General features: G+C 39.8%; 1 protein-coding gene across 3 annotated transcripts in view; it reads left to right on the forward strand.

Moving 5' to 3' along the window:
- Positions 1–10363, forward strand: part of NFATC2 (nuclear factor of activated T cells 2) — a 97563-nt gene extending 87200 nt beyond the window's left edge. For 2 of the 3 annotated variants that reach the window (XM_076352166.1, XM_076352164.1), the window contains exon 10: positions 9932–10363. In XM_076352166.1, the coding sequence (XP_076208281.1) occupies positions 9932–9987 (56 nt within the window). In that variant the 3' untranslated portion in view covers positions 9988–10363. Of the gene's footprint in view, positions 1–5444; positions 5517–9931 lie in introns of those variants that run through there. The other variant, XM_076352165.1, reaches the window with a different exon arrangement.
- Positions 10364–15315: the final 4952 nt, after the last annotated feature.

Consider the following 15315-nt stretch of genomic DNA (forward strand, 5'->3'; position numbering starts at 1 on the left):
TGGCTGTTTTCTCCTGAGAACCAGGCTCAAAATTCAGTTCAGACGTGTTTGGAGGGAAACCTGGTTTGCTGTAGAGGCCCAGTTTCTGCAAGAATCCACAAGCCCTTCAGTGGGGATGCTTGCAAAGTTAAGACACAGCAGAAGATAAGATGCAAGAGAATTAGTGCCAGTAATTAGTTTTGTGGATTAATAGCCATAAGCGCTAGTGCTCAAGGGAGGAAAATAGATTACATTATTGACTGTTCATCTCCTGCAAAACTGCCCGAAGGGAAGGGTAATATGGTTTGTTTTCCCTTAATTAAATATTTGTTAAATGGCTTGTTTCCCCTCAATTAAATATTTGTTCTGGTAGTTCCTTTGTGACAGAAATAAAAAAAGCAGCAGCATTGCCTATTCTTGTTACTTTCAGCTAATCCTGAACATGCTGTAACTGTTCTTCGGTTCCTACCCCCCAATTATTTCCTGTAAAAAATAGCTTTCTCCCATCCATTCTCTTTTCTCTCTCTGTTTTTGAAACACTTCGCTGAATGACTCATACCGCCTCTTAGTAAATAGGTTAAGTCTAGGAGAATGATGAAACTGCAAAGTGACATGTGAATAAATAGTGCTATATCGCTTGTGTGCTTTTCCTGCCGGCAGTTACTATTTTAGAGGCATTGTGGTATCTATTACCAATTTCATTAGCTTTTAAACTATGAGGTGCAAGCTACTGTAGGAAAAAATCATCACCAACCTCCTTTAGTTTTGCTGTTTTTAATCTAAAAGAAATATGTCTTAATACCAAACGGCACTGCTTATCTCAACAGTTATGTAGCAAATTCATAAGGTCCAAACCACGCACACAAAAATAGATGTGAGCACAGTTCACCCTTGTGCTTTGCAGCAGCAGCAGCTGCCACAGAGTTAGATCAAGAGTTCGGAGTGAAAAAATGAAGACTCTTGCCTTGTGTTTCTTAAGCTTCAGTCCATCAGCCTAAAATTTCTGTGTTGGTTTAGCCAACTAATGTGGTTTAAGAAAATTAACTCCGTCCTCTTCTGGTATAAGTTTTTGTATATTTATTTATTATGTGCATATTCTATTTGGACTATTTTACTTGGTCTCATTGCATGTTAACTAAATACAAACTTCATCTTTTCTCAGTAACTTGCTAACTATCAACTAGAGAGAGCCAACTGCATGACTCAAACACGTGTCCCTTCCCTTATAATTTCAGCCAAAACTATCTGGCATCAGAGTACTGCAGAATGAAAGTCATATCTAAATATATGTGAGCAGAAAGAAAGTCAGTTAAAAAAAGACTTTGTTATGGAAAGCTACTACAAACCAAATCCACGGTGGCCTGGAGTTCCTCATCACACCCAGGCTGATCTAGTTTTCCACTTGCAAGGTACGCTTCCCAAAGTGGCTGCTGACACTCATAGAAGAACTGCATAAAGCTATCAGATCTTGTTCCAGTCCCTTTATGCCTTATGTGTAGTGACTAAACAGACTTAAAGGGTTTAGCTAATAAATAAACAGGATATTTATCATAGTCTTAGCAAATTTAATAATACAAAAGTTTTTGCTTCAAATTCATATAGTTCCCAGCAGTGTCAGCATTAATATTCAGAGCCAGTCCTTTGTCAGGTAATCCGTGAATGAGATTGGCAGCGCCTGGCATTGGGTGCCACCCTGAACGCCATCCCTCAAGTCCAGTTTCAGTATGTGCAGCGCTGTGGACCGGGCAGAAAAAGGGTGCTGAGAATGAGATTTAAAGAAACACCCCAGTTTGATGAGGTGCCTCCTCCCATTGTAGTCATGCAGTGACTAAGATGCAGCTCTTCTAAATTCAGGGGTTTTTATACCAGGGGGACTGAGCTGCAAAGGCTTCCCACAGTGATATGCTGAAGCCTAACAGGGCATGAAATTGTGCCTGAAGGTGCACTTTCCAGGTTGCCAGCTGATGCGAATTCTTCCTCCAGTTGATGTGTAGGCAGGGTTTGCACCTATCTTAGAATCTTCTGATAAAAAATTGACGACTAAATACTGACATCCATCAAGCAAACAGGAAATCACACTCTGGAGCAGAAATTACTCTTTCTTTTGCCGTTCCAGTCAACAACCCAGGATGAGAAAGCTCGTGCATGCGTGCATGTGTGTCTGGCAAATATCACATAACCCCAGTTTCCTGGTTCATGGAGGAGGTACCTAGAAAACTTAACTCATTGATTTCCAGTAGATTCAAACAGGGATCAAATGGATTAAATAACTGAAAGCACCACAAATGGCATCTGCTCAGCCTTAAGAGTTTCTCCATTCAGCTCACTTTAGGGCAATATTTGGCATCTGTTTCTCCAGGAGAGTATGTCATTTGTAAGCAATGTAATTCTGCTATATATTGTTCGCACATAAGATTTTGGTCCTCTTACTATGGGGTCTCAATAAACTGGCCTTTCAGGGAATTAAACAACCAGTTAACACCCAGATCTTTTCTTAACTGATTAACTGTGTGAAAGTCCTCTGGCCATGGAAGTGTAATGATTTTTTACTAATCACTTACAGGCTCAGGTGCAACTTATTACTGATTTACAAGTTTGTAACCATTTGTGTAACAAGCTTAAGCGAAGCATGGCAAAATAGGACAGGCACCTAACAGCTCCGTGCACGGCAGGTAGTACAGGGAGAGCAGCGCAGGTTTCACATTATCTCCACTGCTGCAAACTGCTCTGTTTTCCTTCCTTTGTATCTGGTCACTTTGCTTTGTATCACTGAGGAGAACTCAGCTGGAGGGAACACTTTGCAGAATAACAACTTCTGTCTGAGGAGTATGTGTGAATAAACAAAAACAAAGGGTTGCTTGTCTAAAAGAAATTATTCAGGCTACAAACTGCCTCGGGATACCAGTCCCAGACTTCCTGCACAGTCAGTGAAGAGAGCATCCCTGCAGCTTCTCACAAGTGGTACGCCAGTGTCTCTCAGGACAAGGCATCCCCAGGGCTGAGGGATGCTCCTTACTCTCCTGACTTCAGATGCCATACCGTGAAGTCAGAACAGGTCACTGTCTTCAAAGTGCTCTCTGTTGCCTATGTTGGCTCAATTTCCTAACAAAAATAATTAGGACCTAATTTTTAGAGGTACTGAGCTCCTCAACATTGACTGACATTTATGGGTTTAAAGGCTTTAGGTTGTCACCTATTAGAATTTTTAGAGAGCCTAAGTGAGCTCAGCATCTTATGCCTTTGGTAGTTTGGGATCTAAGGACTTTAAAACGTCTTTGTAGGGACTTTTGAAAATGATTGCTCTCTACGACATCCACACACTTAGTATAGGCTCATTCTATGCAGGTCATCATCATTTCAGCCATTTTCTGTTAGCTAGGCATTTAAGTTCCCTGAGCGTGACCTTCAGAGTCTTTCTGCATTTTTCAGACCAAAGCAAACCTGTAATAAATCTGGTCCTTCAGGGATTGGCCAGCGCCATATGGCAAGATGATGATATAGCAGAGTTCCAAGCTCTGGAGTCCCACTATCCAGACTTCTGCTCTAACCACTAGGTCACGCTTTTTCCTGACAGTTTTAACATGGTTGTTTTGTGGTGGTAGGCTGTTGATCTTTTCTGGAAGCACACTGACAATAATGAAAGTACTTAGAAAATCCTTAAAATTTCTGGGGTAGTGTCACAGACAGATTTGTGTTTTGAGTATTTCCTTCTTCGTAGTTTTGATGTATAGTATGTTTAGGACACTGAATTTTTTTTTTAGCAGAAATGCTATCTTTATTTTCTGCTCTTTTCTTACAGGCACACCCAACTTCCTGTTAAAGATATTGGGTAGGATAGTACCATAGATACTGATCATTTTATTTTTGCACCTCACTCTGGAACTATATTGAAATATAAGGGAAGGATATTTAAATGTCGTGAGTGAAATCCAGATCCTTTGAATCACGAGGAGTTTAGGTATTGATTTCAGTTGGGACAGGTTTTAGCCAAAAATATGCATTTTATTCTGATTCTGTTTTCTATCAGGTATCTATATTATGATGTTAAATTAATGGAAAGATGCCGATGGGTTTTGAGTCTATTGAAACTTATAGTAAAAATGCATCATGGGACTTGAATTGCCACTTAGTTTGAGATCAGTAACTTCTTCCAAGAGTTTGCTTAATTAACAGAGATGACCTGGTTGCTGTTGGGCTGGATGGTGTTGAAGAGGTTTATAGTTTACACCGAGTACATAGTTACAGGCAGGGCAAGGAAGAAAAGTTGCAGGGTACATCTATTGGCGTTATTTCAATAAGGAGTAAAACCTTTTTTTGACGTGTAATTAAAGTAAAGCTTTACAGCTAAGAACCTCTTAGTAGTTATACGTCCCCATTTTCCAGAAAAAAGCCTTTCATTGCTGTTGATTTATAAAACAACCCCCACACACACACCCAGTATTTTTCCCCGACACAGTTTGTTGGGTTTGGGCTCCTTGTGCCTGATACACCTAAGTTTGTATTTACCAGTCAATTAGTTGCTCTGCTTGCATGTGCAAAAGCTGATTTTCCAGGATGCAGAATATAAAATAGGCTGTGTACTGAGTGGTAGTTCCAGTGTACGATACGTGGCTGTGCAATCTTTGGGAGCCAAGTAAAATATTTCTTTTCTATATATAGTCACCTGAAATCCAGCAGCAAAGACACTTCTGAATCTTGCACTCAAAACTAACTTAGGTTTTAAGAAGCACTTTTTCCTCCTTAATATTGCAATTATTTTTTTTAATTTCCACATGGTTTTGCAGAAGTGCCAAACACTTTCATGATGAATTCAAAAGAAATCTAAAAAGATCAGACAGAAAAAAAAGAAACAGAATTTTAAATATTGCCATTTTATGAGAAAAAAATTTCACCTTATTTGTGTTTGAAGCAAAGACTGTAACTTTCATAATTTCTTTGCACATATCTTTCCTGTTCTTTACAATTAAGGCAAAGTCTAATTTACACTGCCACTGTGGTTAGATCTCTTAGTTAAAAGGGACTGACTTTTGATCTGGCATAAATGTGTCATGTTTTATTTGGGCCACTAAGATGATAATATAACTGAATATTGCAAAAGGCAGTGACTAGTCTTTGACCTGACTTACAAGATGCATGGACCTCCTGTGCCTCTGAAGTCTCAGATCAAATTACCAGCATTTCGCATATGTTTTGTGATCAATTTAGGAGTGTAATTTTTTGCATACTTATTTTTAGATCATATCAGTTGAGAAAAGAGGGGAAAAAAGTAAAATCTAGTACTGGATCTGAGCAAACAGAAAGGTCAGCGGTTAGGTTCTGCCTTATGTATTGTATATGCTGAAATGTCCTTTTAATAAATTAAACCACAAAATAAAAGAGTAGCTGAAAACTGTAACATTTGGCCTTGCAACACAGGTCAAAGGTTACTTTTTTTTCTCAAAAATGGTTTTGCAAATCTTTTTCAGAGCTGATAGATACACACCTTAGCTGGATACAAAACATTATATGAAAAAGAATGACTGTGATCTTTGATCCAAGCAATCAAAAAGAAAGGTAATTGGTATTTTTCTGCCTTTTCTCCAGCTGTGTGTTTCTCTTAACCTTTATTTATTTTTTTTTTCAATTAAAAAGTCATGCCCCTTTTTATTTGGCTTAGAGGGTTTAAAATCTTATTTAATTTAATTTAATTTTTTTTTTCATTCTTTTTCTTCCCCACTTGTGTACCACAGAGCTGTCCTGAAGTAGCTGGGGCCTGGTGGGCAGGGAAGGAGAGATGGGGTTGTGCATGCTGGGCTAAAGCATCCTGTCATTCCAAGGCAGCAGCTAGAAGCACGTTAGGACCATGGTTTGCCTGGTCACGTTTTGAGACTAAAAATTCAGGGTTCAACTTTCCTCCTCAGTCCCTGATATGCCATCAGTTCCTCCCTGCGTGTCTTGTGTTGGCTTCGCGTGTAAAACGCCTCTTGGCCACATCAGCGGAGCAAACATGGAATGTGCAGGATCCCTGCCCGGTGAAGGGAGGAGCCCACTGGAGCTGAGCTTTGCCTCCTCTGATGAGACCCTCAGTCTTGCAGGATCCCCAAAGGGCACAAGACCCCCGTCACTGCCACGGGTATAGTGCTGTGACAGCATTGACTTCATCGGTGTTATTCCAGGCATACAGATGGAATAACACTAGTAAAGTTGTTATTCCGATGCATGCGTGAACGTGTGCGCACGCATGGATATGAGTGTGTGTGTGTGTATATAATCAATTACAAGGAGCCTGACTCATTGCCAGCTAAAATTGGAGACTGTTTTCTGTCTCTGGACTACTAGTTGAAGCTTGGTATTTAATACAACCCACTATCATCCCGCAAGTGAATACACTCCAGATTTCTATCTGAGAGGATGTGAATTAGAGTCTCAAATGTCTTTGAGGACTGAAGCCTGAGAGACTGACTCTAACCCATCAAAGCTGAGTGATTAGAAGAACGCAGACATTCTCCCATGATTTCAGCCAGCCTCTCACATTCAGTTAACTTGGGGATCTCCAAGCACCGGGGCTGTTGTAACACTTGTACAACAGCAGTATCTAACAGAGGATATGCTGAAGGGATTCAGGCCTAACTAGGGATTTCCTTGGTCTGGATGGCTGATGTCAGCTGTAATTTCATATCTTTTTTTATAATTTAATCTTTCATTATCTTTGCATATGTCCTCATGGCCCTGTTTAATCAGTTCTTTCTCATTAAATGGATCAATAGCAGTGTGCTCCAGAGTTGCCACATGCCAGGCACCTTAAATAACAATATTTTATTTATTAATCACATCATCTCCATTTCCTCTCGGCTAGAAATGAGCAAATGAGAACTGATACTTGAGATACATTTTAACCATGCTACCAAAAAAAGATAGATGGGAGTTCAGAATAGCAAGTTCAGCACATGATCTCAGCTTCCTCTGAAGTTTAGATATGTCTCAGTTTGCTGATTTTGTTCAACCTATATTGAAACCCAAGTCACTGAGATTACACCTGGATCTGGATCTGTGTGCTCCCAAATCTGGAGCAGATCACCAAAGATGTGTGATTTGCTCAGTCTGGAGGTGACTCCAAGCTGGAGGAGCGATACTTGCCTTGGGATCCATCCCTGTTAGGTTTATATATTCATTAGATTTAGGGGCTCTGGTTGTAGATTAGGACTTTTTGTGCTGGGACAATCATTGACTTACACATCCTTCCCTTAAAGCTCCCAGACTAGCGTTGCCCAGCTTAAACTGCACCTAACTCCCCTCACCACATGGATTTAGGTGAAATTCAGGGTGACTACAGGTTATCAGTTCAGGCCAACTGATAACAGGAAGCTCCCCTGTCATTCAGATGCTTACAAGAAAAATCCAATTTGCCACCTGTAAGAGCTCGCACAGAGTGTCCAGCTGCACCCGAGCATGGTCCTGCAGCCCATCTATGGGGTTAATGTTTCATGCTGTTCCCCTGCAACTTTTTAGCTCTTTACAGATTGTAGTCCCCCTATAACCTCAGACCTCAAAACCCACTGCTGACCTCCCATGTAGCACACAGGAGGGAAAGTGAAGTTTGCAGGCTGAGTAAGCCCTTTACCGCACTGTCCAACCTGCCTGGAGCTGGCGAGCGGAGGTCCCCACGCTGGCCAAGCTCTGGGCTCGTGGTCTGCTGGTGCTGCATGATGGATTTCACTTTGCCTAAAGCTCAGGCTGGGAAACAGAACCAAAACTGGACTCCTCAAAAGACTGTGGGCTTAGTAAACTCCATTTAATTATCTGCTCATTTTTCACTTAATATTTAACCCTTCCTAGACAAAGATGACTGTTGGCTCCGATATTTCCACAAGTGTTGGCTGTATTAAATGAAAGGAAACTCATACACGATATTTTTGGTACGCTGGCTGCTCAAACAAATGTGTCGATAAATCAATCGGCCTGCAGTCTCAGCCCACTTGTTTTTAGGAAGGAAATGACCCTGTAAGAGTGGGTGCCCACTTCTTTTACCTCACTGCTATTTTTAGCTGAGGCTGTGAAAAATTTCCATTGAAGACCTGCTCCTCTCATTTCCTGGGTAGAGCAAACAGGAAGCTCTTCTAACTGAGCTGAAGGAGGTTTTTTCCCTGAAAGTGAACCAACCTCACCTCCCACTGGTTGCTTGCTTGCACTGCAGAGCAGCAACACACCAAATACCCCACATATGTGCTTTAATTGCAAGAATTCACCCAAAAGGCTGGTAGAAGCCAGCAGGTAATGGTGGCAGGTAGAAAGTTGGGCAGCAGGAGAGGACAGGAGTTCTGCTGTCAGCCATGCTGGTTTTGCCCATGTCCTCTCCAAGAGGCACCAATCTGATTGATATCAGGCATTTCCTGGATGGAATTAGGAAGAGCTAAACTCTGGGCTGTTAACAGTGGGATTTTTGAGCATAGAGGGATGGAAACTGCCTTGTGTGGCACAGGCTATGGAGAGTTTACTGTGCCTGGAAATGCGGAGGGCTGGCGCCCTGCTCCTCCCATCAAGTACCTGTGCCGTGCTCTGTGTGAATACTTACAGTATTCACACATTCACATGATAGCTGACCACAGCAGACATCTGTACAGTAATAACATGGAGCTTTGTGTAAAACATAAATTTTTTACTTTCTCAGAGATAAATTCCATTGCATGTAGAGTGGAGGGAGCTTTCAAACTACTGGTCATAACTACTAAAAATTAATACATGTGTTCCCCTTCCCAGAGACAGTAAGAGATCAGGCACCATTTTTTTTTTAATTGTTGGGAAGTGGTGAAATACTATGTTAATTAAAAGTTTTTCTTAAACATTTGTTAGAAATGGGCCTAAATATGGGGAGTCTTACAGCTGCATACCTGAGGATTAATCAGTCTTGGGTGAGGGTCTTCTCTGGTTTGAATTAGTCCTTGTCTTAGCCCTTAAATATCAACAGGGAGAAATCATTTAGATCTTGGTTCTGAAACCTTAGAAAATTTGCTCTTTTGGTTTTAAGGCAAATTTGTCAAAGTAGATAAACAGTTTCTGAACCGTGGACTCCCTTGGTGAATATAGCACCAAAAAGCTGCATGTGAAATGGAGCCCCAAAACAGGTAGTTCTGGAGTTTTGCACCAAAACACTCATGTCTCTCCTAATGAAATTGCTGCCTAGAGAAAGAAATGTTGTTCCAGGAGTTACCAAAGGGTGCTTTAGGCAAATAAGTGTGAAAGGTAGACAGGAGGGAATGGCTGTTGTATATAACATGTAATAATGTTTTTTTTAAACAGAGAACAAAGTTCTTCAGTGTCTTCTCTTGAGCTTTATTAACAAGCCTGTCCCAGCCTCTTAGAGTGTCATAGTGGTGCATGGAAGTTTGCTTATGCTATAATCTACAAACAAACTATAACAAAAATGTAGAGCAAATAGGGTCTACAGCGAGATTAAAAAAAAAAACACAAAACCACAAAAACCCCAACACTTTTTCACCTGAATTGCAATCTCTGTGTTTTCAGAACTGCCCACTATATTTCCTCCAAAGCTGGCCTTTCTCTTTTTAAAATATTCTTATTTCAGCCTAGTGAAAATGTCAAAAATGCTCAGATACTTACAGATTTTTTTTTTTTTACCTCGGGTAAAGGAAATGTCTGTGAAAAAGGGCAAGTGTTGTGTACATAAGGGATGTAGCATGTACTAGACACATGGTACAGCTTCTCAGTTGTGTTTTTACGGTACTTGAAGCATGCTGACCACAGTGTAAACCCCCTCTCTCCGCTCCTTCCCCCTGGCCTTCCAAAAATATGTAGTCTGGGTAATTAAGACTAAAAGATTTAAGTTCTAATAAAATTTTGTCATGAATACAGAGGGGATGTTTTCAGCTTAACAGCAAACTGCCCAAGGATTTCTTTTACTTCTTGTGATTTTGAAAGTGCCCTAACATTTCTTCCTCTTTCTTTTATTTCACAGTTAATGAAATTATCAGGAAGGAATTTTCTGGACTGCCTGCCAGAAATCAGACATAGAAGAAGAGATTTGTGAGACAACTTTTACCGAATCCTTCCATAACTGACCTCTTAGATCCTTCCAATGCCCCTGCAACCTCCTGCTTCCTTAACTGTTCATCTCAAGGCACCAATTCAATGCAAGGAACAATGTATTGGCATCAAGCTGACAGCCTTGACTAAGCAACTCGCCACCTCTCTCTGTAAACATCGAGAAGGACACCCTTCCTTTCGTCCAAAGATCATATTGTTCTTGTATAACAGAGCATCTGTCTGAGGAAACTCTTCAAGCCTGCTGCAAAATATCTATCTGTGTATCGATCTATCTTAGTAATAAGGGAGAAGTGAGATGTCACTCCTGAACACCGCACAAAGCAAGGGAGGTTATATATTAGTGCTTATTTGGGTGGGGTGGGAAACGGGGGAAGAAAGAGTAATATATTCCATAAAAAAATAACGACATTTTGCAGTTCACTAACAATGACTTGCCCTCCAGGTCTCAAAGCCCTTTTGAGAAATTTTATTGTTGTAGGAAACTGAGGCAACCCAAGCTTGCTCAGCCTTTATCCGACCTGGGATCAAAAGCCATTTTTTTCTGACTCTGAGCACTGTGATCAGTATTTCAAACAGTAGACATCAGCTGAATCCAGGAGTTTTCTTCATTTTTCTTCTCAGACTGGATAAGAATGTGAAGGAGAAGGATGCTCACAGAGAACCAGTGAAAAGAGCAATTCAGCAGTTGTAACACCTGTCCCAAGGTAAAATAAACCCAGATAAAACAGAGATTAATATATAGGAGTCACAGTAAATCCAAAGATTTTATGATTGATCTTTTTTAATATTTAGGCAGTGTATGAACACATCTTAGATATTTTCTCTCTAATAAATTGTTGCTGTTTCTTTTCATATAGAACCTGCTATCGGCTCTTAACTTGTCTCATTTAGCAGCTGTAACAATTAACCACGCAAGCTGCAGAGGAAAATAATTGCATCTTACAGAAGCCATATGTTCCAGAAAAAGTATACACTTACTTATATTCACCTTGTCTCTTTAGCTTTGCAAAACTACCAGCAATTTCTGGAAAGGTTAAAATTCCACATGAGTTAGTATGTTTGTTATGTTTTGCTTCATGTGTTATAATATACTGTACTGACACAGGCTTATCACAATAAGAGATAACCGCTGCCATCTGCAGTTGTACAGCTAGCAAGTTTATAACATTTTGGTGTGTCATTGCTACCACAGTGTGATAAAAAGGCATCATGAGTGGATAATCAATGTACAGTAAAAGATAGCCATAATATTGTAGGAAATACGTAGTAACCTTTTCTGGTTTTGTAAATGAGGAACGCTGATATTTTTAAGAGTGCAGGGTCTGAGCTCTATTCTAGAAAACGCAGTGAATCTATCCTGTTCTCAGTTGTTTCACAGTAAACTTTGCTGAACACCAACGTGTCCACATGCTCACAGCAGGAATTAGGTTATATGAATACAGCAGACCAGCAGAGCAGCTGCATAACTGGTTCCCCAATAGTGCAAGAAAGACCTTAAACAAACCCTGCAGTGTATGTGCTCGTTCCAGCAGCAGTCTTTTCAGGAGTATTGAGAAGAATATATTTTCTGCCGATGAAAGCTGCCACTTAAACTCTGCCAGGTCTTCAATTTTAGAGTTAGAGATAGAGCATTAGACTTTCCAGAACACCTGACCTAGGTCTCACCTATAATCTTGAATCTTAAACTGAAATCTGAATTTCACAGGAGCAGCTGAGCTCTGGATTCAACCAAGCCTAGGTCCAGAGCCAGAGCAGAGCCCTTCCCGACTGCAAATCCCAAACCGGCATTAATAACACAGCTTGGGGAGTTTGCTTCTTTTTCCCCTTGAAGTACTGCTAACACACACCGGCAGCGCTCGTGTAAGACGGCGAGTGGTAGCAGGCATTAGCCCACTTTGTGAGATTCAAATCTTTTGTCGCAAAAGGAGTCCCCTGTATCCCATTTCGGCAACACCAAAAAGTCGCTGGCTGAGGATGCCTCATTCTGGTGCTCATATTGTGAGCTCCACATGTTGCATCAGCACGAATGTCGAGATAGCCAAGCCTCAGCCTGTTACCTGCAGAGGTGAAAATGGCCTTTTTTATTACTGACTTTTACAGAAACAAACCTGAGACTTGGACTAGCTGAAATGAGTTCTGCGCAGGGGAATTATTGATCGTTAAACAGCACTTGTATAGTACTTCAACTGGCTCACATGCCTCAAATAAGCTATTTTGGATTGTTTTAAAACTGCCAGTTTGCCAGAATCTGACATATATTATGGATTTTTAATGCAGGCCGATGTTTTGGACAATTTTGAAAAATTCCTCAGGCCAAAAGTTGCCTGTCAGAAGTTCTTTGCTGCAGCTGAGTAAAAGAACAGACCAAACGTGTCTCCTGGTTTCACAGAATTCACACTTGGAGGTACCAAAAATGACCATCTATTTTCCCTGATCCAACCTGTAAAGTATAGGAGAAATATAAAAACAAACCAAAAACCTATTCACAGGAAACCCAAAATCCCCAAATAACTGACAGAAACTTTTCTCTTGCTGAATTTTAAATAGAATATCAAAGAAGAACATGAACTTCTTTTCAAATCTGTAGACGCACTGACGTAGTCTAAAAATATTGCTGCTTATTTGGTGATTGTCCATAGCAACTGCTTGTCAATAGTCCTCTGTATACAGATGAATGGCTGATCTCGAAGTCAGATAACTGCGCACCAAATCCACTAGCAAGCTTCTCCTGCGATGAGCCATTGCAGTATGCAAGCTCATGATGCAGACTGATTTTTATTTGTAGTTTTATTCTTTGTCACTGTTCCCCACTGATCATTTAAGCATCTTTCTCCCCTTTTTACTATAAGGCATAAATGTATAAAGCAGACAAGAAAAATGTGGACTCATAGCAAAGGCTTTTCAACCTTCAAAGGGACCCAGGCAGGCAAACCCCTGAGCCCCTGCAATGCTCCATTGAAGCTACTTCGCAGGACGCACCCATGAAGCATGCGCTCTTTAGCTGAAGGATAAGATTTCCACTGCTCTTACGTGGTCTGTCGGACACTTTGCTATAGAGAGGGGGAGAGGGTTTTTTGTTTTTTTTTTTTAATGTGCTACAAGTGCTTTACTCGTTCTTGCATTAGCTGTATTTCTTCCTCATTTTTAATGCATAGATACTAATCTGTATGTGTGTTTGTATAGGTGCATATACATGTATATTTATATAATATAACCATATAATATATATGGATATATTATATACATATGATTATATATGAACACACACCCCCTCCGTTACAAACTTGGGTCACGATCCTATAATTGGCTCCAGTCAGCCAGACCTATGCAGGCACATGAAGCCAGCTACTGGATCGAGGGTTCATAAGATGTATATAATATAGACTACATTTTAGTGGTTTTATTTACAGCTACATGAGGTCAGGCTGTGCTACTCTATCCGCTTTTACACGCAACTGTTAGTTAAATAATACAGCTTTAACCAACGTTATATTTATTTCTGGAGAAAAAGGAGCATCCTCAGACATAGCGTTACGCATTGTTGTCTCTTTTTAAAAAGAAAACCAATATGTTAAAGTTATATAGCTAGGCTGAAGAACTTCAAAATATACCGTACTAAATTATTTCCTGTTCTTGCTGAGCAGTGTTTTTCCAGTATTAGTATTTTGTTACTTAATACAACTTGCTCTCTTTCTGTAGAGGCATTAGCTTAACCTTGGAAGAGTTAATACCATTTTGTGAGTAATTTGTTCTCACTTTATCTGGAAGATAGCCATATTTGCACATGAGGAAATTCTGTCTTTCCTCAGTTATCTGAATGTTTCACCACAGTGCCTTCCTGCCATTGTACCAAAGGCTTCCAAATATATTGTCTACAGGGTGAACAACTCTAATGCATTTTCCATCAAAGTTATACCATGCGAAGTACATGGGGCTCGTTGGAACTCAGAGTTCATCTCTTTCATTTTTGTGTGTGTGTGCATTTTTTTTTTTTAACTTCCATTTTTCCGTCCAAGCTTTGGCTGCAAATACAGGATGAGCTTCTATAAACTTCTGCATCAACTATATGAATACGTAGAATAAAATCATCATTCATGATATGTAAACAGTCTGAGAGTGGAATGGGAGTGGACAGATACCAGGAAGATTTTTTTTGTCAGTTATGAGTGTTGGAAGTGCAGTTTGCCAGGAGAGTAATTGCTCGTGAAGATACTTGCGATGAAGTATGAAGTCCCGGTTTTGTTTTTCTCCATGAGAATGAGCAAAACGTAACACCTGAACAACAGCGATGGAATGAAAGTGTCTAATGTATGTGTTTTTATTGGTAGAAAGAATGTAGAAGAGCCATGGTTTTTGCACTTGCTTTATTTGTATCCATGTAAATATGTATCACTTCCATTCTTCTTGTAGGAATACAGCATTTTCTGAATGTAGAATATTTCCAAAACCAGCACTATGTTATTCTGTATTGTATAAAATGCTGCTGCTTAATAACATATCTAAAACAGTTCTCAAATTAGCTAGCATGTTTTTTAAAGTATATTTTGTAATCCATATCTTTACAAAAAAGTGTCTATGCTTTTTGTCTGACCAAATATGCAACACCTTTTGGATTAAGAATAGTATTTATAAAGGATCAATTTTCATTTTCTGAGTGTATTAATTTTCTATGCAATTGTTGTTGAATTGTTATTGTCCTAAAAAAAGATGTATTTGATACATCTCCAAAGACAGCTTTAAACACTTCAGAAATATGTTTCTAAATATTTCAGTCTGACTTTTTCCCCTGCATTTCTTTCCAAATTGCTACTTTATAGGGAACAATTATCTGCCAGATGGGATTCAAGAAAACGACTGTCTTAATTTCAAATCTTAAGTTGATTCAGCTCTTCATAAATTTGGACCACTTACAATCATCTGATGTTCCAGTTTAGCTGCAATTCTGAGTGTTTGTTATTTATATTACATATTCCTGTGCAATAGGAAGAGACGCCGACGTTGGGTTTAGAATGGGTGAATTGCAAATTCTCCAGAAATCAACTGTTTTCCTCATCGTTTACATTGCAGTGATTTCTGACCTGTAAATGTAAGGCAACTATCTGCCATCACACGTGGAAAGTTATAATTCTTTATTCATCTCAGTTCAGAATGAATAATCCACCTTTTTGAATGTTTGACATAAGATTGACATCTGTCTTTTTTAATGTCTGCTACTTTATAACTGCAGCGGGTAACAGCTGATAGCAATCTGTTTAACTACCAGTCAGTATCTAATCTACTATGGTCTGTGTAAGA

This window comes from Aptenodytes patagonicus, chromosome 14 (assembly GCF_965638725.1).
Source record: "Aptenodytes patagonicus chromosome 14, bAptPat1.pri.cur, whole genome shotgun sequence".
NCBI lineage: Eukaryota > Metazoa > Chordata > Aves > Sphenisciformes > Spheniscidae > Aptenodytes > Aptenodytes patagonicus.